General features: G+C 38.8%; 1 protein-coding gene across 1 annotated transcript in view; it reads left to right on the top strand.

Annotated features, from left to right (window-relative positions):
* Positions 1-2,342: 2,342 nt before the first annotated feature.
* The window catches only part of usp6nl (USP6 N-terminal like), a 118,248-nt gene continuing 96,356 nt past the window's right edge, over positions 2,343-24,234 (top strand). The window contains exons 1-2 of the mRNA XM_059325776.1: positions 2,343-2,593; positions 16,913-17,019. Of these exons, the coding sequence (XP_059181759.1) occupies positions 17,016-17,019 (4 nt within the window). The 5' untranslated portion in view covers positions 2,343-2,593; positions 16,913-17,015. The remainder of the gene's footprint in view (positions 2,594-16,912; positions 17,020-24,234) is intronic.

Genomic DNA, 24,234 nt, shown 5'->3' with positions numbered 1-24,234 from the left:
GAGTAGTGACACAAAAAGGGATTTTATTAAAAAATGAATAAAGGAAAGCATAAAATTAGGATGTATGATGATCAAAAACATTGCAAAATTATTGCAAAGATATAGAACATAAAAACTCATACATATCAGGTCACTTTAGACCCATGTTGTGCATCAAAGGGTTAATAACATTAATTTAGTAAGAAAGTGAAAATATCAAACAATGATCTGCTAACTTGGCATAAGTACATTATATGTTCTTTATTTGAAAGTCCAGCACCCACAGTGTCTTCTTAGAAAAAGCCTGGCCCTTGGACAAATGTAGTTGATCTGTATTAATAAATAACACTACATGTGAGATAAAAGATGTGTTTTGGATTTGAATTTATTTATTTATTTATCTAAATTTTGGAGTGTGCTGTCTGTTTTGTCTAGTCTCTGTCTCTGTACTACTGTGTCTCTCTCCGTCCTGCCTCCAGAGGTCAGTGTGAACTTAAAGAAGCTGCTGACAGACGAGTTGTCGTGGTGATGTAATTATTATGTCAGCTGTCGTCACGGCGACGGCTGGAAGTCTCTGCTACTGGAGAGCTCATGTATTAAATAAAACGACTAGAGATAATCTGTTCAAAGTGTTGATGTTGATGTGTAAACAGCAGAGACACAAATGTTTCCACACACACACACACACACACATACACACACACACACACCGTGAAGTGTTTGTGGACACTCAACACACTCATGGTGCTCAGAGAAGAATACAAATAGTGTGTGTGTTCAGTGTGTGTGTGTGTGTGTGTGTGAGAGGTTCATGCATTAAACTGTTGAATCTGGAAATATTTAATGTTATTTAAAGTTTGGATTATGGATCAAATCTATTTAAGTATGCAACTTTATTCTTTGTTCTCCCAGTTTTCTATCACTTTTAATGGTTTATTTATTCATCTGTTTGTGTGTTATTCAGAAAAATAAGAAAATAACCATTTATAAGATAATATATTCCTTTATTAGTCCCACAACAGGGAGATTTTCAGCAAAAAGTGTCCAGCAAAAATAGAAAAATAGAAAGAGACAGACTGATTGATTGATTGATTGATTGATTGATTGATTGATTGATTGATTGATTGATTGATTGATTGATTGATTGATTGATTGATTGATTGATTGATAGACTGCAAAATTGAAAAAAAATAATAATACTAGAATACACTTTAAGCAGGCTATGATAAACAACTACTAATACTAAAATATAAACTATGTACACACATAGAAACATAGTATATATCAGACTATATATAAGTGTGCACATTTTAAATGCATTGAGGTAGAGTGGAAAGTATAAACATGTGCTACTACAACTGTTTGTTACTGATATAACATGATAATTATCACAAAAATGACTCAGGGTCGGAACCTATATTTTTTATTATCTATTATTGACATTATATTGATTTGATACAACATATATGTGTACTCTAACTGTTAATTATTGATTTTTCATGATAATAATTAGCACAAAAATGACTCAGGGTCAGAACCTATATTTATATATATTTTTTCAATTTATTATTGATCACAATGAATCAAATATAAATAAAATAAAATAAAATGTGCAAGGGTATTTATTCAAGCTAAAGAGTAAATAAGGAAAATAAAAATTATTTTTAAGTTGGGCAATTCTAAAAAAAAACATACACGTGTTTATTATTGATTAATTATAATTATCATCACAAAAATACAATAAAAAAATGTATAGAAATAAAATAAAAATATTTTTTAAGCAGTTCTCAGGTAAGTGTATTTATTATTGATTGTTTCATGATAATGAAAAAGTGATTGACCACAATAACAGAAAATAAATAAATACAATAAAAACATACTTTATTGTAGGTGTGCACACGTTTTAATACAATAAAAGAGTGACAAGTATAAGTAGGTGCAAATTCATCATAAAAAAATAATGAAGCTATATAAAATAAAATAGAAATAAAAAAAAAAACATTATTTTATTATCTAGACAAATAACAAAAAATAATACAATTATATTAAAAAATAATAAAATAAATAAAAAAACAAAATTACATTTTTTTAATCAATTAAAATGAAATAAAATAAAATAATGCAATGAGGTAGACTGGAAAATACATAAATAAACAAACAAACAAACAAACAAATAAATAAATAAATAATATATTATAAGTTTGGACATTTTTTAATGCAATAAAAGAGTAACAAGTATAACTAGGTAAAATTCACCATAAAAAATAGGTGCAAATTCACCAGAAAAAAATAATAAAATAAAATAAATTAAATTAAATAATTTCCCAGGAGTCTCAGGTAAGTGTGTGTAATAATGTCGCAGCTGTCCCGAGCTGCAGCATCCTCCTCCTCCTCCTCTCCTCCTCCTTTCCTCCTCCTCCTCCTGCTCCTCCTGGTCGGATCAGCCGGCGGGCGGCGCACCGCTACCTGGCTGACATCCTGCTCGGCTCCACTAGAGTTTGAGAAGTGCTCCGGACTTCCTGGTCGGGACCATGGACGCTCGGTGCTCCAGTTAGTCCGGAGGAGGATCTACCTGCAGCGATGTGAGCAGGAGGCCCGCGGAGTGGAGAGCCAGGTGAGTGGAGGGCCAGGTGAGCCCGGGACAGGCTGCTGCTGGAGCAGAGGGACAAGTTGTCATGAAACGGTGTGTGTGTGTGTGTATGTGTGTGTCGGTGTTACTGCGGGCTGAATGACGGTAGCTCATTACCGGGAGCTTTAACAAGTGAACCGGATCTCGCCGTCCGGGCTTTTGGGACTTTGTGGCGCGTCAGCGTGGAATAATTCGTGTTATTTGCCGTTTATCGAACAGGTACATTGTGTTTTATTATTGTAAACTTTGTGCTTATTTGTATTCACCGAGGCCTACCGAGCCAAACCCACCAGCGTCAAGCTAGCATAGCACAATAAGGCCGCTTCCGGTATCGCCCTACAAAATAAAAGCATTGTTTACATTCAAACTGTCACAGCCGTTAGGGGGAATGTAGCTAACTGTGGTTGGTAAAAAGCATGAAATATATGTGAAAATTGGTAGCAAATTAAGTTCAATCCATCCTCTATCCCTTAATATACTTAATATCATTATAACTATTATTTTAGGGCCAGCCTGAGACCTTTGGGGCCCTCAGCAGAATCAGTTTTTATTCACATGGCACTGAATCCACAGGGTCATCCCTATGTTCTCCTGTAGCAATACATACCGTGGAGTTTGTGATCCAAGTTTTGTCATTACTGATTGAACTAACATTCATTGAAAGCACCCCTTGGTCCAAGATAATGTGACATAATTAACCCATTGACGCCTGAAATGCCTGTAAAACCTCTGGGCGATTTTAAAATCAGCCCCTAAAACCTGAAGTTTTCCTGTAAATTCAACAGAAGTGTCAACGCTTCTATTAAATAATAGATTTTTCAGCCTCTGTAGCAGGTCGAAATGAAATTCAAGAAGTATTTGAGAGCTTATACAAATACTACAAAACGACGTATCCGCTTTCCAGGCTTCAATGGGTTAACAGAGCAGCCAAAGAGCAGCATGCAGCTTGAGACCTGCAGGTTTGCCACCGCTGACCTAATCTTTCCTCATCTAGACCTATTTGCATATGCTCGTCAAACAGCCCGTAGGCCTACATAGGTCTATTTGCCATGGAATTTGGCAGTAACGGTGGAAAAAATAACAGACCGGGGCACATAGACACGCTCCCAAATCCACTTGTGTATTGTAAATGTTAGTTCAAGCCGAAGTGCAACCTATTCGCAGCAAGGATCACAGTGCAAATTTAAACTATATCGATATATGTGATATGGTCTAATTCCATATCACTTTAAAAAAATATCGATATATCTTTTTTTATCGATATATCGCCCAGCCCTATGCTGTATTGTAGAAGACTTGAAACTCAAACTCCTAATGAGAATGTGTGCTACTAAATCAAGTCAAACTAAGGGTTGTTCTTTGAGTGGACCACAGTGAGTATAAAATAAGTACATAGCACTGTACATGTCTATTATCACGTATGAATGGTTGTTCTCTGGGAGAGCTTGTTTTACAGGGAAAAATAAGTCACTTATTTACCAAACCTTAATGATCTATTTCTCCGTCTCTAATGTTGGGAAGTTTTTAGAAGTTTGATTTTGAATTTCTTATTGTCTCATGTTCATCAAACCTTTATGGACCAAAATAACAGCAGTGGACGGCGCTGATTATTATTGGTAGTTTTAACAGTACAAGTGGTAATACTTAGAGATGTTAACTTAATTAAACTTTTTGCTAATTGTTTCATACAAACAGAAAGTCAACATGAAGTAGAGGTAACGAATAACCAAAGAAGAGATGAGTTAGGCTAAGCACAATTTAGAAATAATTATATACATTAAAAACACTTAATTAAAAATAAATAAATGAATAAGATCATTAAAAAATAATCAGCTGTATGAAAGGCTTATACTGGTGCCCTGAAGTGTGCAGTACATTTAATAATTTTACTTTGATTCACTTTCTATCTCACTGTGTGACTGTGACTCTTCAGTATCTATTCAGTCTTTTATTTTCAATGTTAAGTCGCTTTAGTTCCGGTTGTGTTTTAGCTTAATGTTTGTAGCTTCACGTGGCCGAAACCTCCGAGGTAGCCTCCCGCAACGGAATCAATGTGGCCCGAGCACCAATCACGGCCTCCCATTGGCTGCAGCCGGGAGCTCCGAGGCTCCTGATTGGCTGCGGCGGCCTGTCACTCACTTTGATGGGCTCGGAGCTTCTGCTGCTGCATTTGTAGCGTTTTTAAATGAGTCGAGAAGCTCCTTGTTGACATTGTGAAAAAGGGAAAATATGCGGATATAAACGGGATTGTTTGGCGGGTTTTTATTTAACTGCTTGTGTTTATTAAAGTTAATAACTGTGTGGTTATTTCCTGCCTCACGAGAAGAGGATAGAGTTACCTTTAGAGCAAGGTGCGTTAAGTTTTATAGGACAGAAATCAAAACGGAAGTAAGGTGAATTTATTTCAAAATAAAAGCGTGAAACGTGTCAGTTACACGAATAAAAGTACTATATATAAGCCACATAATGCATTAAACCGCGTATTGAGTATATCAGCACACATATTGATAAAAATGCACTGTACTTGGAGTATAAAATACTTTGAAAATACACATTCAAGAGCATGCAGTACACCTATAAATCATGAAGCGTGAATGCTTTGATTAGAGTACCTTATATCTTGCAAACTTAGTATTTCTGATAGTTTTTAAAGAGCTGTTACACCAACTGTTTGTTATGCAAAATATATTTAAGTCAGTATTAAGTCACAGTGAAAATAGAGGGCATTATGAGGAAAATTGTGATTTTATTTTGAAATTTCGTGGTAGGAAATGGTGCATTCAAATGCTGCTGACTTGACAATGGTGTGTCTTTCAATCCTTCCTATCCCGCTTCAGGATAATGCGGCTTATCGCAGTCAGGGGCTTTGCAGTTTGAAAACACAAGACGTGTGTAGAAGCATTTTCCACTCAGACTTAAAGGTGGTTCCAGGACCCTTCACCTTTTAATTTGTAGTCCACCTGCAGCACAGGAGGGTTGAATTAAGTGGAGGGTGATTTGTGACCTCCAGGTTCAAGCAAAACACACACACAAAGAGGAAAAAAAACAGCTTTTAAGTCAGAAAAATCATTTATTTTCTCCCCTTTTTCTCACGTCATTCATGTTATCTGTAAGGAAAAGTGGTTTTGAAGTGTGAGTTTGAGTTTTGTTCGACGTCAGGATGTGTCAGGGTCAGAGGATTCGCCTGATCAGCTTTTATTTGGAGCCATTGTGTCACTGCTGTGCTGCTGAGTTGCCTCTCTGGGATCAGCCCTTTCCAGCTCTGATGCTAGATAGTGATAGAAAGATAAGTACAGGCAGCATTCCTGGAAAAAAGCAAGTCCTGTCACACAACTACTGCTACTACAACTGCTGCCATTCATAGCAGCAGCAGAGGATTAGTACAGTGATAATAAAAACACCAAATATAAGCATGCAAATCAGATTAAGAGCGTGCAAAAATGGTGGAAAATGCAGTTTTCAGCCTCTCAAATGTGGAGATTTCCTCTGTTTTCTCTGTTTTCTATCACTAAACTGAGTATCTTTAGGTTTTGGACTGCCAATTTATACATTTACAGACTTGTTTTCACTATTTTCTGTCACTTTCTAGTCCAAATGCAGCTCTGAGAGGTTAAAGATGAGGCGACTCTGGCTCTGATGCCTCCCACTGCCTGTCAACAATTGACCTTTTTACACACAGCCTCCCGCTGGCTTTTATACACTGTGTGGCATTTTAGAGAGTCGGTGAAAGAGTCACATTCTGCTAATTATAGTTATCTACCGCTACAGATCGCACGGAATGTTATTTTTCTGCTAGTCTGTAATGTGACATTTAGACATCATAAGATGCTTTGGCTCGCATTACCAAAATAAAAGCCTTTCTACTGCTGTAACTAATTGTTTTTATTCACATATTTTTCTTTTAATTCTTTACTTTGTCTGACCAACAGTCTGAAAACTAAATATATCAGATTTTAAAAAGTATTAGAGAAAGAAGTGCAGCATATTTTTGCTTAATAAATAACTCCACCGTTTTAGTTTGATCAACTTATTGATGCAAAACGTTTCTTTCAAGTACAAGTTTTGTCACATTTCTTTAGAAAGTGTCATTAAAATGAGTTTAGGTTCGACATTTCACCAGACAACCTGTTAAAAAATTGTTGATAAATTAACCCATGCAAAGCAGAAAGTATGAGATTATTTCTACTCAACTTTTATTTTAACTAGAAGCAAAATTGCAGGATTTCTAGGCAGAACATTTTTAATATTTCTCCTCCTATTTGAATTGGATAAGCAAAAGTTGCCAAAGTTAGTTATTTTCCAGATTATTTCTTTAAAAATACAGATAATATACAGTTAATGTCTTTATTTAAAAATGTGTGTGTATGTATATGTGTGTGTATGTGTGTGTGTGTGTGTGTGTAAAATATCTTATTTATATGTAATATACATGCATACACATAAGTACATACATAAATATATATACATGACATTATTTTTTACATTAAATTTAAAGTTTTCCTATAAAAACCTGCAGAAAGTTGCCTTAATTTTACAGCAGTATGATGTGTATTTTTTATTTATTTATTTTCATTTTTACATAGAATTCACTACAGTTTAACATTCAAGACCATTAAGCAATCGAATAATACTGTAAAAAAAACCAATGTCCCATTATATTAATTTACAGATCTCAGCTTCCATTTTATAGTTAATATTTATAATAAAAATAATTTGCCCTTTTTTTAATGGCCTTTGCACTATAGAAAAAAACAAGAAAATCCTGTAAAATAATCCAGGAAATTTCTAGAAAATATATTTTTAACAGTGCATTATTTTACCACATTGCATAAATTGGATAAAGATCATTAAATGTATAAAGAAGAGTTCCTCTGCTGGTTTGTTGCCTCTTGGTCTCAGTGACGGAGAGGAAATGGAAAAGCCCCGCAGTCTTCAGGGTCAACAAGCACAAATTAGTTCATCTCCTTCTTCTGTTCCCCTTCTGTCTCTGTGCTGCAGAGCCTCTCCACAAACAATCGAGCGCGGCGGTGTGTGTGTGTGTGTGTGTGTGTGTGTGTGTGTGTGTGTGTGTGTGTGTGTGTGTGTGTGTGTGTGAGTGTGTGTGTGTGTGTGTGTGAGATTGAAAGTGTGTGTGTTTTCTCGTTGAAAGGCCAGTTGATTTGCCAGGCTGCAGCATCAGGTGGCTCCCCAAACTCAAAGCAGGTTTTGTCTGACTGAACGTCTGTAACGTAGCAACAGAGACTTTATGGTTTTCTCTCTCTCGCTCTCAGCTTCGTGCAGTTTGCCTTCATATTTCCTCTTTTTACAGGTTTATACTCAAACCTGAGCCTGTTTCCCTTCCTCTGTAGGTATGATCACACAGTAAGATAAGAGGAAAACGTGTTAACTTAACTGCTTCTCATTATTTTACTCATTCTTTCTCTTTATGACTGGAAACGATTTTCTTAACCCTCTGGAGTCCACGAAAGCAACATAGCACGACTGCTTCATCAAAAATGACCAAAAAATACACAGAAGACACAAAATGACAAAAAAAGAGACAAAAAAAGACACAACAACAGACACAAAATGACCAAAAAAGACACAAAATGACTAAAAAAAACACAAAAAGACACAAAATGACTAGATAAAAGACACAAAATGGCCTAAAAAGACACAGAAGACACAAAATAACAAAAAAAAGACACAAAAAGACACAAAATAACTAAAAGAAAGACACAACAGACACAAAATGACCAAAAAAGACACAAAAAGGACATAAAAAGGATTCAAAAATGGACAAAATAGTCCAAGACTCCATAGAGTTAAGGAAGCAGATTAAAATCAGTCTGTAACAGTCTCTCTGCCAAAATCTGCAGCTATAAAGCTCAGTAGTTAACACCTCATTTGTTTAATATGCACAAAAACTGTGTAAAAGCAACAGGTTGTGGTTTAAGAGGTGCTGGAAGGCAGCTTTGGCATTTTTTTTGCTGTAATCATCTTGTTGTTTTGGAGCCAGAAGCGACCATATTTAGAAAAGATGGTTTGAGTTAACGTACCAGCTAAATCTCAGGCATGCAAGCTACCTTTGTTATTAAGGTGTTTCTGTAACTGACGTTAATTCAGATGTTATTTGCTAATTTGCTAATTTTGGTAGGCTCAAAGAAGGCTTTAATGTACCAAATGTACCTTGACCAGCTCCTTCCAATCTCTTTTAGTACAGCCGAAAGCTAAACAAGAGATTTTTAGTCGACCAGAATCTTAAATTTAACTCTGATGAACTAACAAAAACGCTGGGCAAGGGTTAAAGTTCCTCTAGTGAAAATGTAGACAACAGCCAAAAGCAAGTTCACGGCTACTTTAATGTGCACATACCTGCTTTATCGTCTATTTTACTATAAATATGACCATAATTCCCAAAAATTAACATCATGATGTGTTGAAAAAGCCATGAAACTAGTGATTGAGACCATACACTCAGTTGGAAAATGTTCCTTTAGGAAGTAAATTAAGTGAGAAGGAGGGTAATGTTCCTATTGACCTGCATACAAACTGACTTCTTTTTGCAGCCAGTAGAGTCGCCCCCTGCTGGCCGTTAGACAGAATGCAGCTTTAAGGCACTTCCATACTGGCTTCATTTTTCAGACCCGGAGGTTACAGTCTATGGCTAAAGCCTGATTTCCACTGATCGCTGCCACTCTGATCAATGAGAGCGTTTCCACCGGGCGCGCTGCAGAACGTTACAGCAACGTCTCAGCAGCGTCTCTCCGCGAGCATTAGGTAGGACTTCTATTTTTTCTCCGTGAGCCGCTGCTAAACCGCGTAAATCTAAACAGAGCAGATCGCACCAGACAGGAAGTCCGACTCAGAATCAACACATACACTTCTGCCCCCTTTCAAAATAAAACACAATACGCAGTTCATGCAGCCTAAAACTACTTCACACATCAACATTATTTTATGACCGGGGCACCAGATCATCAATCATTCAATCAATCAGTCAATCAATCAATCAATCAATCAGTCAATCAAAGGATCTTGATTGAGGAGTCTGATTGTTGAAATGGAACATCATACAATCATTTATGACATAACATATTGTTTTTTATAAGGATAGATGGTCAGATCAACAGATCGTCCATGTTGGAGAAAGTAAGCTGTTGGTTGTTGTTGTTGTTTACTTTATACACACAGTTAATCATGGGATCTCGCGGTCTCCCGGATGGTCAGGATTATCGCGTATTCTCGTTATCTCGCGTGTATACGGCTGGCTCGCTATGCTGCCGTTCCGCGGCCGTAACGTGCCCGGTGTGAATTGACGCCGGGCAGAAGACGGACCAAAACCGCGGCCGTAACGCGGCCGGTGTGATTCCCCAGTAAAGCTTCATATTTACTGTACAGACTTATCTGAATATCTGCAAGAAAGTGTAGTAGAGTATTCCCCCCAAAAAGGTCACTTTTCCTTGAAAAAAGGCTGCAAAAGTCACAGATTCCGCTTTGTGAATCCTGCACATTCTCCGAATTTGCAGGTCAGCTGAAGTCTTTCAGTGCAGCACAATTCGACTCACTACACAAGGCAGGAAGCCCACCCATACAGCACACAGTACACACACACACACACACACACACACACACACACTGCATTCCCTCACTGCCGTCCAGGCTTTGGCAGCGAGCTGCTGCTGCCCGTCTTTATTGGCTGCTGATCCCTGCTGGCTCACTCCACCACTCTCTCTTTTAATGCCGGCTTCAGAGCACAAACACACAACCAGATGCTGAGCCGTCCTCTGGCCCGCCTGTGTGTGTGTGTGTGTGTGTGCTGGCTCCTGACCCTGCATCAGATGTAACTAACCTCGTGTCCAACAAACACTGGTGTGTTTGGCGGCTACGGCTTCATGAAGGCCGATACAGATAATGTTGGATGAATCTGCCACCAGCTGCCTGTTCTCAGGTTTCACTCTGGCCTGTTTTCATGTCAGTGGTAGTTAGAGAGAGGTCTAACCAGTCTGAGGTTTACACGGTTACTCTTTAACACAATAACAGCAGCTCCACATCCCTCCAGCTGAGTTTACAACACAGAACAAAAGAAGTCTTGTTTCTCCAGCAGCTCTGAGCTTTGACAGGCTGCTCTTTGAAGGTTGTGCCATTAATGACTGTTTTGTGCATTTTTTTTTATATTATTGTCTGACAATCTGACTGTCTTGGTGCCAAAATATTCTAACAAATTCTTTCATGAGAATATGTTGCTGTTGGACCTAGTGGATCATCTACAGTAGCAACTATGAAACCAAGACATTCTGCTCCTGACTCGTCACATAGCCATGTTTTGTGACGGGTTTTGGACGTGTTGGGGACATAAACTTTATAAAAATAGGGGATAAAGTCATTGTGGCATCACTCATTGGTTTGTGGACTCCAGTTTATGGACCAGCTGACTCCTTGGAGTATCTTTTAGTCCAACCAAACACTGAACAAGACATGTTTTAAGTGACCAAACTGTTCCAATTAACTTTGGTGAACTGAACCACATTGTGAAATGGTCAAGAGCAGGGTTGCAAATTTCTGGGATTTTTAAAAGTTGGAAACCTTCCATGCGAATAAATGGGAATTAACAGGAATTTATATTTATATTACTTAGTTTTTGAATGGGTGGAGTTGGGAGGATGCGTAATATTTACTTCAACATTCAAGTTTTGTTGTTTTGAATTATTTGAATATTTCCAAAATTCTCCAGCTGAACTTCTCATGGAAAGTTTCTGGAAATTTACCAAAATTTTTCCAACTCTTTGCAACTCTAGTCAAGAGACAAGACTGTGGCAGCAACCTGTCAATCATACAGTAGTCCCGCCCTAAAGCATACCCAGCTTTTATCGTCTATTTTACTCTAAATTGGACCATAATTTACAAAGTAATCATCATGTTGTATTGAGGAAGACTTGAAACTAGCGATTAAAACCATAAACTCATTAGGAAAATGTCTACTGAGATAATTAATCTAATGAGAAGTAGACTCATTTTCCTATTGACTTTCATACAAACTGACTTCTTTCTGCAGCCAGTGGAGTCGCCCCCTGCAGGCCATTAGAAAGAATGCAGGTTTTAGGCACTGGATTCACTGTTCAAGCCCAGAGGTTGTTCATTATCATACTTTCTTTCTGCACAGGAAATAGTTATCTTTAGGCAATAAAACCACTTGACTACTTCTGCTCTGAACTACTGGATGCAGGTTCACAGGTAAACTCCAAATAACAACACTGACTCACACGGGAGAGGAACACTGTGTCTTCTTCTGGGTCAAAGTCCTGCAGACACAATATCAACACGTTCACATTATCTGCTTTATCAGCTGTAGACTGGTGTAAATGGTGTAATTATCGTTTATTTCTATTGACAATTAATGTAGTTATATCAAGTCTATTTATATAGTCTTAATCAAAGGTTTAGAGGGCTTTACAATGCTCAGATCCTTGATTGTAAAAAGGGGAAATGTAGCAAAAAAAAAACACTATCTGTTCTAATGATACACAGTTCTAAAACTCACAGATATTCAATGCACAGTTCAACGCTATAAACAAGGGAAAGCAGCCAATCCTCACATTTTGAGGCCAGGACACAAAATGTCTAAATCATGGGTCTCAAACTCGCGGCCCGTGGGCCAATTGTGGCCCTCGTGGCGATATTTTGTGGCCCCCACCTTGATATGAAAGTTTAATGTGAGTTTTATATGAATGGCACTTTACTGTGTTGTGTGTGGAAGGTCCCTTTAATTAAAATACTTTTTTGGTAATTTTGTGTCCTTTTTTTTAAATAATTTGATGTTTTTTTAAAATAATTTTGTCTTTTTTTAAATAATTTTGTGTCTTTTTTTAATAACTTTGTGTCTTTTTAAATTTTGTGTCTTTTTTTGGTAATCCTGTGTCTTTTTTTGGTAATTTTGTGTCTTTTTTGGTAATTTTGTGTCTTTTTCTGTCATTTTGTGTCTTTTTTTGGTCATTTTGACACTTCCTCCAGTGGCCCCCAGGTAATTAGAGTCTTTTTTAAAGTAATTTAGTGTTTTTTCAGTTATTTTGTGTCTTTTTTTTGGTCATTTTGTACTTCCTCCAGCGGCCCCCAGGTAATTAGAGTTTGAGACCCCTCCTCTAAATAATGATTAAAAGTGTCTGTTCTCCTCCTCACACAGACCTGTTACTGCTAAATATCCCTCATCCCCTCATTCAGATCGGACCTTGTGCCCTCACAGTTCAGTTAAAGTGAGTCAGGTCCTCAGAGCCGGCGTGTCTGATTGGCCGTAGCTCTGATAGCTGGCTGGCGTCCCGGCTCGGGGCAGAGGTGGACATATGGTGGATCTAATCCCAGGTCACAGCCTGCAGCTAATAGGGTTTTCCTCGGGCGCGGATGTGTCTGCTTTAGCTGCAGCGCTCCAATCCGAGGCAAGCCGTGATGACATGTGTCTACTACAGACACACAGCAGGGGACCGACCTGCTGCTGGTTGGTAGGAGTGGACAGGGAACTTCTGCCTGAGAGTCTGTGGTTCGGGGTTTAGTTTCACGTCTGTGTTCCTGTTTGTGCTTTAATTTAATGTTCTCCTTGTTCACTTACTGCAAACCAAAGCTTTCCTGCTGTTGCTGTTTCACATTAAAACCTCTAGAAAGTAGGGTTGTCACGATATTAAAATTTTCAACTCGATACCGATACTCAGGAAAATATTCGATACTCGATACCATTTTCGATACCACAAGCATAAAAAGAAAACCCCAAAATTTAACAGAAATATTCTTATTAACCCTTTATCGGGCGAAGAACTGTATTTGGTAACTTCAGCGCATATCTAAAATGAGTAATAAATAAAATAATATTTCGAGAAAAAAGTTGCAATTTTACTAGATTAAAGTGGCAAATCTACAAGAAAAAAAGTTGCAGATTTATGAGATTTAAAGTGGCAAATTTGCAAGAAAAAAGTGGGAAAAAAGCTACTTTTCCCCCCGCAGATTTGCCACTTATATCTCATAAACTTTTTTCTCAAAATATTACCCCCCTCCCCCAGGTCTGTATGTTTTTTTTGCACATTCTGGCTGTATGTAATATCCTCCAATATTCTCTAGGGTTGAAATTTGGAATTTGCAAGTATTTCAATGAGTGTCCTATTAAGAGGAACAAGAATTAACAAGAAAAATGCAACATGTAAAAATGAACAGAACCACAGGTTAAATATTTATAATAAAAAATAGTTGTGCAAAAAGAAACTGCAACTATGACAACAAGCTTCAGATACTCGATACTTTTGAAAATGAGTATCGTATCCGGATACAACGTTTTAGTATCGATACTTTTTTGAGTATCGATACTTTTGACAACCCTAGTAGAAAGATGCTGATATTGATTTCAGAGGGGAAAAATCATCCATAACTGATATGGTGGCCGATTAAGTGATTTTTTAAAAATCAAAATAGACTTTTTTTTATATGGATTTTGCACCGATTTGACACCCACAAAGCTACTTTCTCAAACATAAAACTTTATTAAACAATATTGAACATTAGTATGCATTATACTAACACTGTATTACATTGTCAGCCAATTCTAAAAATGATAACTGAGAATATAAGGAATAAATAGGAATAAAATAAATAGCTAAATAAACATTATTGTTCAGTTTCAGTCAATTGCTGACTTATTGAAAAAACATGCTGCATTTTGAAAATGGTAAATTAGATCCAAAATCAATTGCGTAACAGAGTTTATAGAGTCTGTTGATGTTGGAAGTGGAGGAAACATTCAGCCACTATTTGGATTATTAGTTTAGTATGTATTTATCAAGCAAAAATTGCAAATATTTTCTAGTTTCAGCTTTCAAATAGGAGGATTTTTTCCCCATTTAAGTGAACTATTTGGGTTTTGGATGGTTGGTCGGACAAAGCAAAGTCATTTAAAGACATCCGGTTGGAAAACATGGGAAATAAATGAGAGTTTTCTGCCAATTATTAATTTGTAATTGTAGAAAAGAGACAAACTGCTGATGAAAAGCATCATCAGTAGCAGCCAGATGCTTTTCTACATTTTTAAAATGTTTCCACAATCAAACCGTAGCTGCACTTTAACTCCACTAAATAGGTTTCAAATCTCTCTAAAGCCACTTTTAAGCCTCATTTCTGTATCGAACAAATCATGCTTTATTTGTTATCGTCTAATTTTTTTGCATAAAATGTCAGAAAATAGAGGAAAATATGTACTGTAGTTTGGTTTTCTAAAAATACTTAGTTTACTGGCTGCACAAATTGGAAAAAAAAAACATCTTATTGATGTTATTACATTTTCCAATTGTGATACGATTAAAAATATTTATTCATTTATTTTGTTTTTGTTTTTGTCATTTTCATTGTTTTTTTCGTGAATATCTGTAATTAAACGATATAAAATATGAATTAAAAAAAAAAGTAAAATATTCATATAATACTCCTTTCTGGGATTTGGATATATTTTTAGTGGGTTTTTGCCAACATGGTCTCACAGAAATCCGTGAAATAGCCACAGATTTCGCTTAACTCAAAATCCGTGGAATAGCCACGGAATCACTCAAATTTCCGTGAAACTGACACGGATTTCGCTACAATGCAAGTTAATGACAGTCATATCCCGTGGTTATTCCAACATACAAAGTGATTATGTACATTCACTGAGTGAATATTTAGAAAATAAAACATATATTTCTAGCTAGAAATGTGATCAAAATCCATTTTTATGCAGAAACTAAGTCAAAATATTGATTTTTCACTAAAAATGAGAGAACTGTCCGCCATGTTTTTTGTTCTGACAGCTGGGACCTTGAAAATCACGTGACTTGGAACAAACCAATAGGAACAAATATCCATGGAATAGCCACGGGATATGACTGTCATTAACTTGCATTGTAGCGAAATCCGTGTCAGTTTCACGGAAATTTGAGCGATTCCGTGGCTATTTCACGGATTTCTGTGAGACCAGGTTGGTTTTTGCCTTGCCTTACTTTGTGTTCATTTTAAATACCATGCAGATACCAGTGATAGAGGCAGCGGTCCCATCAGCAGCTCCATCTCTCCTCCACCTGTAGTCTGACTCCAGAGTGCTCAGATTGCTGCTCTGCTGCTTATTTGTCACTCTGTTAGCTGCTGCAGCTTTCTGCTGACCTGTGCTGCTTTCACTAGCAGCGCCCCAGGATATTGGATCCACCAGCATCTGCAGCAGCAACACAGGAGGAGGAGGAGGAGGGGGAGGAGGAGGAGGAGGTGGAGGGAGGGGGTAGGGGGGCTTAATTTCTACATCACCTGCATCATTTCCTCCTCCAACCCCCCCCCCCCCCCCCCCGCTCCTCCTCGTGCTGTGAGCATCTGCAGAGTGATCAAATTACCCATTATTACTGCATACAATCATCAGATTACTGTTATTTAGCCCAATGACCGGGGTGGTTACACACACACACACACACACACACACACACACACACACACACATACACACACACACACACACACCCACTGCTGGTTGCCTGCCCTGTGCCCTGCCATTTCTACCCCTGTGCAGATGTTAATGAGCAGCTCACAGCCCTAATCAAGTGTGTGTGCATTTGGTGTGTGTGTGTGTGTGTGTGTGTGTGTGTGTGTGTGTTCTTGTACTTCCTACATAGTGAGGACCGAGACACGTTTTTAACCAACAGAGTGAGGACATTTTTGCAAAGTGAGGACATTTTGGCCGGTCCTCACTTCTCTAAAGGCTTTTTTGAGATTTCAGACTTTGTTTTAAGGGTTAAAGGTTACATGATAATGATAATTAACTGAAACTGTATTGTGTGGTTACAAAACTAACTAAAATTATAGTGAAAATGTCCTTCGTTTTCATCTGAAATTAAAAATATTCAGTTTACAGTGGAGCTGCACAATTTGGAAAAAAAAAAACATATTGCTATTTTTATCATTATTAGTATTAGTATTAGTTATATTGAAATTTTGAAAAATATATTGAAATGATCATGGTGATTTTTGTTGGTTTGTTTCTTCTTAAATATATCTGGACTGAAAAAAACTTTTTTTACATATTCAAATATTACTCCTTTCTGGGATTTGGATATTCTTTCTTGCAGCCATAGTTTACAGTGATATAAAGCAGCTCATCCACTCATTTTACAAGCTTGAATTTGCAAATGTTTGGCGTTTTTTTATTTGATAAATCTTTATATTTCTTGCAAACAATTAATACATTTTTAAGCTGTTGTCTTTCTTCATAAACCTGCCTTATTTCAGTATTTTCTGTGTATGCAGCAGTGATTTTACATTCCTCTGGTTTCTCTTCAGGTCATGAGTTCCTCGAGGAAAGACAAAGTGGAGAATAACCTCACCTGTCCAAAGCCCCGGCCTACCTGGGCCTCGCCCTGCCCCCCGCCCCTGGACTCCCACCATGAGTAAGTTCCTCTTTTTCTAAAAAAATATGATTTATTCAACAGAAGCCGCCTGTTCATGTGCTCTCTCACACTTCAGCTGCTGGGTTGTTGTCATGCATATAACAGGAAATAGCATCTTATAAATGCCTCTGCAGTGTGATTTTGTTTTTCTTGCTGTACAAACTGTCGTCTAATTTCTGTTACTTTATACAAGGAAGTATGAAACAGCATGCAAACACTCAGCTGCATCACTTTATTGAGTTTTTGCTTCTCTGCGGAACCATGAAGTTTGATTTTTGTGCAAAGAGAAATTATTCTGGGTGCAGCTGAGTTTTCAGAAGCACAAAACCAAAGTTGGACTTGTGTATTTGTATCTGCATTTTTAATTTGATCACAGATTAGAGATAAAATGAGCCACTTGGCTTAAAATGACATTTATCTACAGAACTGAAGAAGTGTTTAAAGAGAGAATGTGTGTGTTTCAGGTTGATTCACCACAGTCTGAGTAGTTTTTGCAGCTTTTCATTTGGTTGCTGTTGGTGAAATGTTTGACTCTTCTCATGCTGGAGAGCTAACTTGTGCTGGAGATGTTGCTAGCTTTGTTTGTCTTTTTTGTGGATTTGGCTCACTAGTTTATTTTCTTCCTGTGTGGAGAAAATGTTCCCAGCGATGGTTGAACATGAACAGACTTTCAGTGAGAGCAGCTCCGAGGTCTGATCAGAGACTGGTGAAGGACTCATCATGTAGTCCTGCTCCTCCTCCCTGCTCCTCTCTATTCCCCCCCCTGCTCCTCCATCCATGCTCCTCCCTGCTCCCCCTGCTCCCCCCTGCTCCTCCATCCTGCTCCCCTCTGCTCCTCCCTGCTCCTCCCTGCTCCCTCATGGCAGAAACATATGGCTCAGAGGAGCTAGTGCTGCAACCCTCACCGCCTTATGACTCATCAATCACACCGCAAAGCATGATGGGAGGGCAAATGTAGCGGGATGTGCACTACATCAGCTCCATCTACAACATATATGTGTGTGTGTGTGTGTGTGTGTGTGACTGTAATGGCCTCGCATGTCGGCTCAGTGTGACTCATCCAGACTGCAGTGTGCTGGGTTCATGTCTCACACTGACATGTATGTAACTACACACACACACACACACACACACACACACACTGCAGCAGAGATCATTCTCACCACAGGGTGTGTGTCCTGTGAGGCTGAACATGTGGCTGGTTGTCATTTCCTCATACAAATATGTGAATATTTGCTAAATATAATTTTTTTTTTAAATCAATTATAATATAGGAATTATTGCCACACCTTGGCAAACTATACCTGTATAATATATTTTATTATGGTCTTGATAAAGCAGTTTTTTTTAGTCACATTACATCTGCATCTTTGTGTTTAAGTGAAAGCTTGTTGTCATTCAGAGATTCATAACTTTTACATAAATGTTCCTTAAGTCTTACGACTATTACAGAAAGAATCACACTGTTTATGTGATGTGATGTTTAGCACCTTTTATGTGAGATAGAAACTTGAAAAGTAATAATATGATGGAATTAGAGTGTTTTCTCTCACAGGCTGCATCCAATGTGGATTTTAAATCTTATTTTGCTGTTGGTGCCTCAACATACGGAAGCCCAAGCAAGTGGGAAATATATTTTATTTTACAGGAGTATATGTATTTTCACCATTTTTCTAAGCCTTTTTTTTTCTTCAGGTGAAAAAATATTTTAGATAAAGATTAGATAGACTTTTTTTTTTTTTTTAAGAAACATTTTTAAAAAATCACCTCTTTCACTGATTCACAGATGAAAAAAACTAAAAACTTTTGCCTTGCCTCACTTGCTGTATCAACACTGAGACAAGTGGAGAAATTAAATTTTTAATAACTGATCTGACGAGAGAAAAAAATCCTCAACAACAAAATTTGTCTCATTCATGTTATTTGGTGGTTTATTAAACTGACTTTCTTTTTTTCGTGCAAAGGAAAAAATACTTTTAGGATAACATGGCTTGTAATACCAAACCCCTGACAATATTGAATTAAGTTATTTCCCACTGTTAACATGCTAACATGTGAAATATTACAGATTAATTTCTCTCTGATATAATTCCTCCTCATGCTGCAGCTCTGCCCTCAGACCCGTTTAGCTCGCTCCACAGATAGAGACTGACCTGCAGCCAGCGGTGTTAACTCACTCTGTGCCTCGCCACTGTTTCTCTCCGTGTCGTGGCGAGCTGTGAGGCTGTAGATCTGTGTACCAGGGGGCTGGGACTGGGTTACCGGGGCAACCCAGTCCGCATGTGGGGCGTTTACTGGAAGGCGATTGGATTAAAGCGACGCTGCTGAAGGGGAGTGCTGAGAGGTTTAACCCGATTACTGCCATTTCTCTTTACACCCTCCGCCAGGCATACACACACACTAACAGGTGTGTGTGTGCGTGCATGTGTTGGTGTGTGCATGTGTTGGTGTGTGTGTGTGTGTGTGAGAATGTGTGTGTGTGTGCCAGGGGAGGTTAGGCTCTTGATCTGATTGATTAGGAGTGATGAAAATGGAGGAAAATGTGATTGATGAGCTGAGTCATGTAACAGTGGGGAAAAGGCCACCAGCAGCTTAGTGTGTGTGTGTGTGTGTGTGTGTGTGCGTGTGTGTCACCCACAGGCCCTGGTGCATTTCATACTTTACTTCTCTGAACCCCAAATAGCTGTTTCGGGGAGTTTTTGGCACTTTTTACATTTTACTCACTGTGTCCTTGTATTTCACTGCAATATATAAATCTATATGTCCTGCAGCTCTGTGGAATCAGCACAATAGTGGCTAGAAGTCTGAACAAATCAAATATGTCTTTTGTGCCGATTAGCACAGTTTGAATGATAGAAATCATAAAAAGAAGTTGAATCTCCAGATATTGTCCATATTGAAGTATTGTCATGTTTCCAGTCTCTCCTGTCCTCTCCTCTCAGCTCTGTGTAAACAGCATCTCCTGTCCTCTCCTCTCAGCTCTGTGTAAACAGCCTCTCCTGTCCTCTCCTCTCTACTCTGTGTAAACAGATTATCAGTGAATATTTGTCACGTGACCATTGGTCTCAGCAGAATCAATCATGTCTTCACAGTGTCTCTGAGGAGCAGAATTTAATGTTTTTAACAGAATCTGAATAGTGCAAACGCTTTATTTTAAATGACACATGGAGAATAAAGAGATTCTGATACAAATAGCAACATTTTAAGGTTCGTTTTGGTCACTTTTTCCTCACGGAAACCTTTGTAACCTTTGATCCGTTCAAGGACTGTCATCAGATTCCAACAATAATGCCTGTTTTTACAGTTTCTTTCTACCATTACCTAAAGAAAACAAATGTGTCAGTCAATCAATTGCAATAAATGGAAAAAATACAAGTCTTTGTGCTCTTATTTGCAAAACTTGCAGCTGCAAACAATTCATATAAACTCAAACATCATCAACATAGAATAAAACCTAGCAAGTAAAACAATGTGAAAAAGAAGTAAAAGCAGCAAACAAAAGCTGTTAAAGTGTTCAGATCTAATCTTCATAATATGTTAATGTCTGTTCCAGTCTAATCGCCCTATAAACAACTTAAATGCAGAGAAATACACAACGAGAGAGAAAACACAAGCGATGCACAACTTTGATGCGGCTATTGTCGTCTTAATGTGACCTGAATGTGCTTGGTAAGCAGCCGGCTCTCCACAGAAAGGCTTTTATGTGTTTCATTATTTATCTCAGCCTTTGATAGACTCGCTCTCTTGCCTGGAGATGGTTGACGATGTTGATATCCTGAGCTAATTACCTTAATTACCTCCCTACAACACACACACACACAGGGCTGGCGGCCGGGGGCAGGGCGGGTTAGTTTCCTCTGAAACAAGGATGGATGAGTCACTCCGTATTGTCTGAATTTAAGTGGAAAAAGAGAAAAGATGGGACAGAAAGAGGGACAAAGGAAAGAATTTGTGGTGTAAAATAACTTTTGACTCTGGTCGCTTTTAATTGAGCCTCAGTGCAGGTGCTGTGCTGCTGGAGGGGGTTCTCAAAGTGAGGTCGGGGGTCCCTCAGGGGCCCTGGAGGGCTTCCAGGTCTGCAGCAATTGCAGTTATAGTGAGTTTTAGGCTGGTGTGGAAGCTTTAATTTGACCTAGGACCAAACCAAAGCTTTAAAATTGTCTGTTTGCATGACTTTGTGTGTAGTTTTTCGACTTTTCTTTCCTCGATTAAACCTAAATCCAGATGTGGATGCAACTTTCCGCAAATAAAAAAGAGCCTGTACAAAGAGAAAGACCTAGCAGAGGCTCTTGAGGTGAAAAAAATCAGTTTATTTAAGATTCAGAGGGAGACAAAGTCTGACAAAAACAGCAACGGCAGGTCAGGAGAAAGGTAGTAAGAGGTGGGAGGGGTTTTCCATAAAATGCGTCATATAATTTGGTAATATCCCAAAGCAAGTTGCATGCAAACACATGCATATGCACGCCCATGACAACGTGCATAATCTGCATATACACATGCACAAACTTGCTTCCCGGACATGCATGAAGAAAAAGTGTCCAAAGTATTAATAAAATGTAATAAAATTATTTACTTTCATCATCCAGGTTCCTCAGGGCCAAAACTTTATTAGATGTTTGTGATTGATTTTCTGCTCCGTCCAATCTAAAACATGGCCCCGATCCCCTCAGGCTGCATGTGATGTGACAAATAATATTATCTGTGAATTGAAGAAGCTGTTTGCCCAAACAACAGGCAGTCATTATATCTGTTAATGACACGCTGCAGCTCTGCCTGCCTGCAGCACAACGACTCCCAGCTCTCCCCCCGCAGACCAGCACAGCTGTAGGAAATGGATTCACAGCAGAGCGGCAACAGTGGAAGGAGAGGAGATTGATGACAAATGAGGGAGAGACACACGAGCTATGTAACATTTTATTGGTGGAGTGTAAACAGGGCTGTTAGGTAAAGCAGGATAATGGCTCGGCAAAGACTCGGGCGGGCAGGGACTCAGTTTGTCATCCGTAGAAATAAATGGAGGTGAAGAACGAGGAGGAAAAGGGGGAAAAAGCTCTGATGTTGTTAATAAGTTCCTATTTATATTCTGTGTCTGGCTGTGGAGGCCTCACTTGAGTTTTCAGGTCGCTGATAAAGCATTGCCTTTAATGAGGCAAACAGTGATTAAAGGCCGACTCCAGCGGAGTTCTTTTCCGGGTTTTTTAATGTGGGAAATGCCCGCTCAGCCTCTGCAAAAAGCAGCAAGGGTTACAATAGTAACCCGTCAATGCTAGCACAAGCTGAGTCACTAGTAGTTGTTCACAGTTTGTCATGCCACAAACAAACAAACCGAACAAGGAGGCGGTCACTTTAGAGCAGCCACTCCCATGTTATGGAAGGTAAAATTGCTGTTTTTGTCAAGGGAGTCTGGTGGCTATGAAGAAAGAAACCTTTTTCTTGAAGGGACCCCCGTTTTTACCATTGTAAACTTTGGCAACCCCCCCATTGTCCATTGCTTCTATAAAGCCGAACTCAATGTGACTTTCATGGTACCCTCTCTTCTTCTTTTTGAGATATTCAGCATTTTTGTCTCCCTGACGCTTCGCCATTTTTCCATTAGCTTTGTGTTTCTGTTGTTAGATGAGGTTACTGCTAGGTGAGGTCACCTCTAGGTGAGGTTACCGCTAGGTGAGGTTACCGCTAGGTGAGGTTACCTCTAGGTGAAGTTACCACTAGGTGAGGTTACCGCTAGGTGAGGTTACCTCTAGGTGAGGTTACCTCTAGGTGAAGTTACCACTAGGTGAAGTTACCACTAGGTGAGGTTACCGCTAGGTGAGGTTACCTCTAGGTGAAGTTACCACTAGGTGAGGTTACCGCTAGGTGAGGTTACCTCTAGGTGAAGTTACCACTAGGTGAAGTTACCACAAGGTGAGGTTACCACTAGGTGAAGTTACCACTAGGTGAGGTTACCGCTAGGTGAGGTTACCTCTAGGTGAAGTTACCACTAGGTGAGGTTACCGCTAGGTGAGGTTACCTCTAGGTGAAGTCACCTCTAGGTGAGGTTACCGCTAGGTGAGGTTACCTCTAGGTGAAGTTACCACTAGGTGAAATTACCACTAGGTGAGGTTACCGCTAGGTGAGGTTACCTCTAGGTGAAGTTACCACTAGGTGAAGTTACCACTAGGTGAAGTTACCACTAGGTGAGGTTACCGCTAGGTGAGGTTACCTCTAGGTGAAGTTACCACTAGGTGAGGTTACCGCTAGGTGAGGTTACCTCTAGGTGAAGTTACCACTAGGTGAAGTTACCACTAGGTGAGGTTACCACTAGGTGAAGTTACCACTAGGTGAGGTTACCGCTAGGTGAGGTTACCTCTAGGTGAAGTTACCACTAGGTGAGGTTACCGCTAGGTGAGGTTACCGCTAGGTGAGGTTACCTGTGTATCCTGCAGGAGGGATGTTACACATGTCCTTATTCTCGCGATATTGCCTTTATTTTTAAACTTTTCCATAGTGATTTTTCTATTTAAATAAATGGTAAATGGGGTGCACTTATGTAGCGCTTTTATCCAAAGTGCTTTACACTACACTCTACGCTCATTCACCCATTCACACACACATTCATACTGGTGGCCGAGGCTACCAGGGCACACTGGTGCCACCTGCCACCATTGGGAATTCATTCACACACCGATGAATGCAGCATAGGGAGCACAGAACACCAAAGATGTTGTTCCGCCGCAGCTGCATCTATCTGTTAGTTAGTTTGTGTTGTTGTTTGACTTTCTGTCTTGATTTCAAACTAACCTGCATCAACAGCAGGACATTGATAGGTTTCCATGTCGGTATTTTGCATCTCCAGACAAGAACTGTAACGAAAGCTGTTGATAATGAACACTTGAACTTTTTGGCACTTTCAAAATTATATATGTCTATGATGCCGCCTTTCATATTTCTAAAAAAGTATCAAAACCACCACAGTTGTCTTACCAAACCTGATTATACAATGGAAAATCAATGCTAAATTGCCTTGATGTATTTTGTCTCACTGATCAGACATCCGTCTCTCCTTCCTCCATTGTTACTTCCTGATTTGAACACAGAAGAACAGCCCGTCAATGTGGTAATTGTAGCTCGAAAAGGTCAAATTTTCCATACATCGAAAAGGCAGAGATGTGACATTTAAATACCATATTTTAGATATATCATTTTATAATTATTTATCAGTACCTGAGCCTCAGT

Source organism: Centropristis striata, chromosome 22, assembly GCF_030273125.1.
Source record: "Centropristis striata isolate RG_2023a ecotype Rhode Island chromosome 22, C.striata_1.0, whole genome shotgun sequence".
NCBI lineage: Eukaryota > Metazoa > Chordata > Actinopteri > Perciformes > Serranidae > Centropristis > Centropristis striata.
This window is presented reverse-complemented; position numbering and strand designations above follow the sequence as displayed.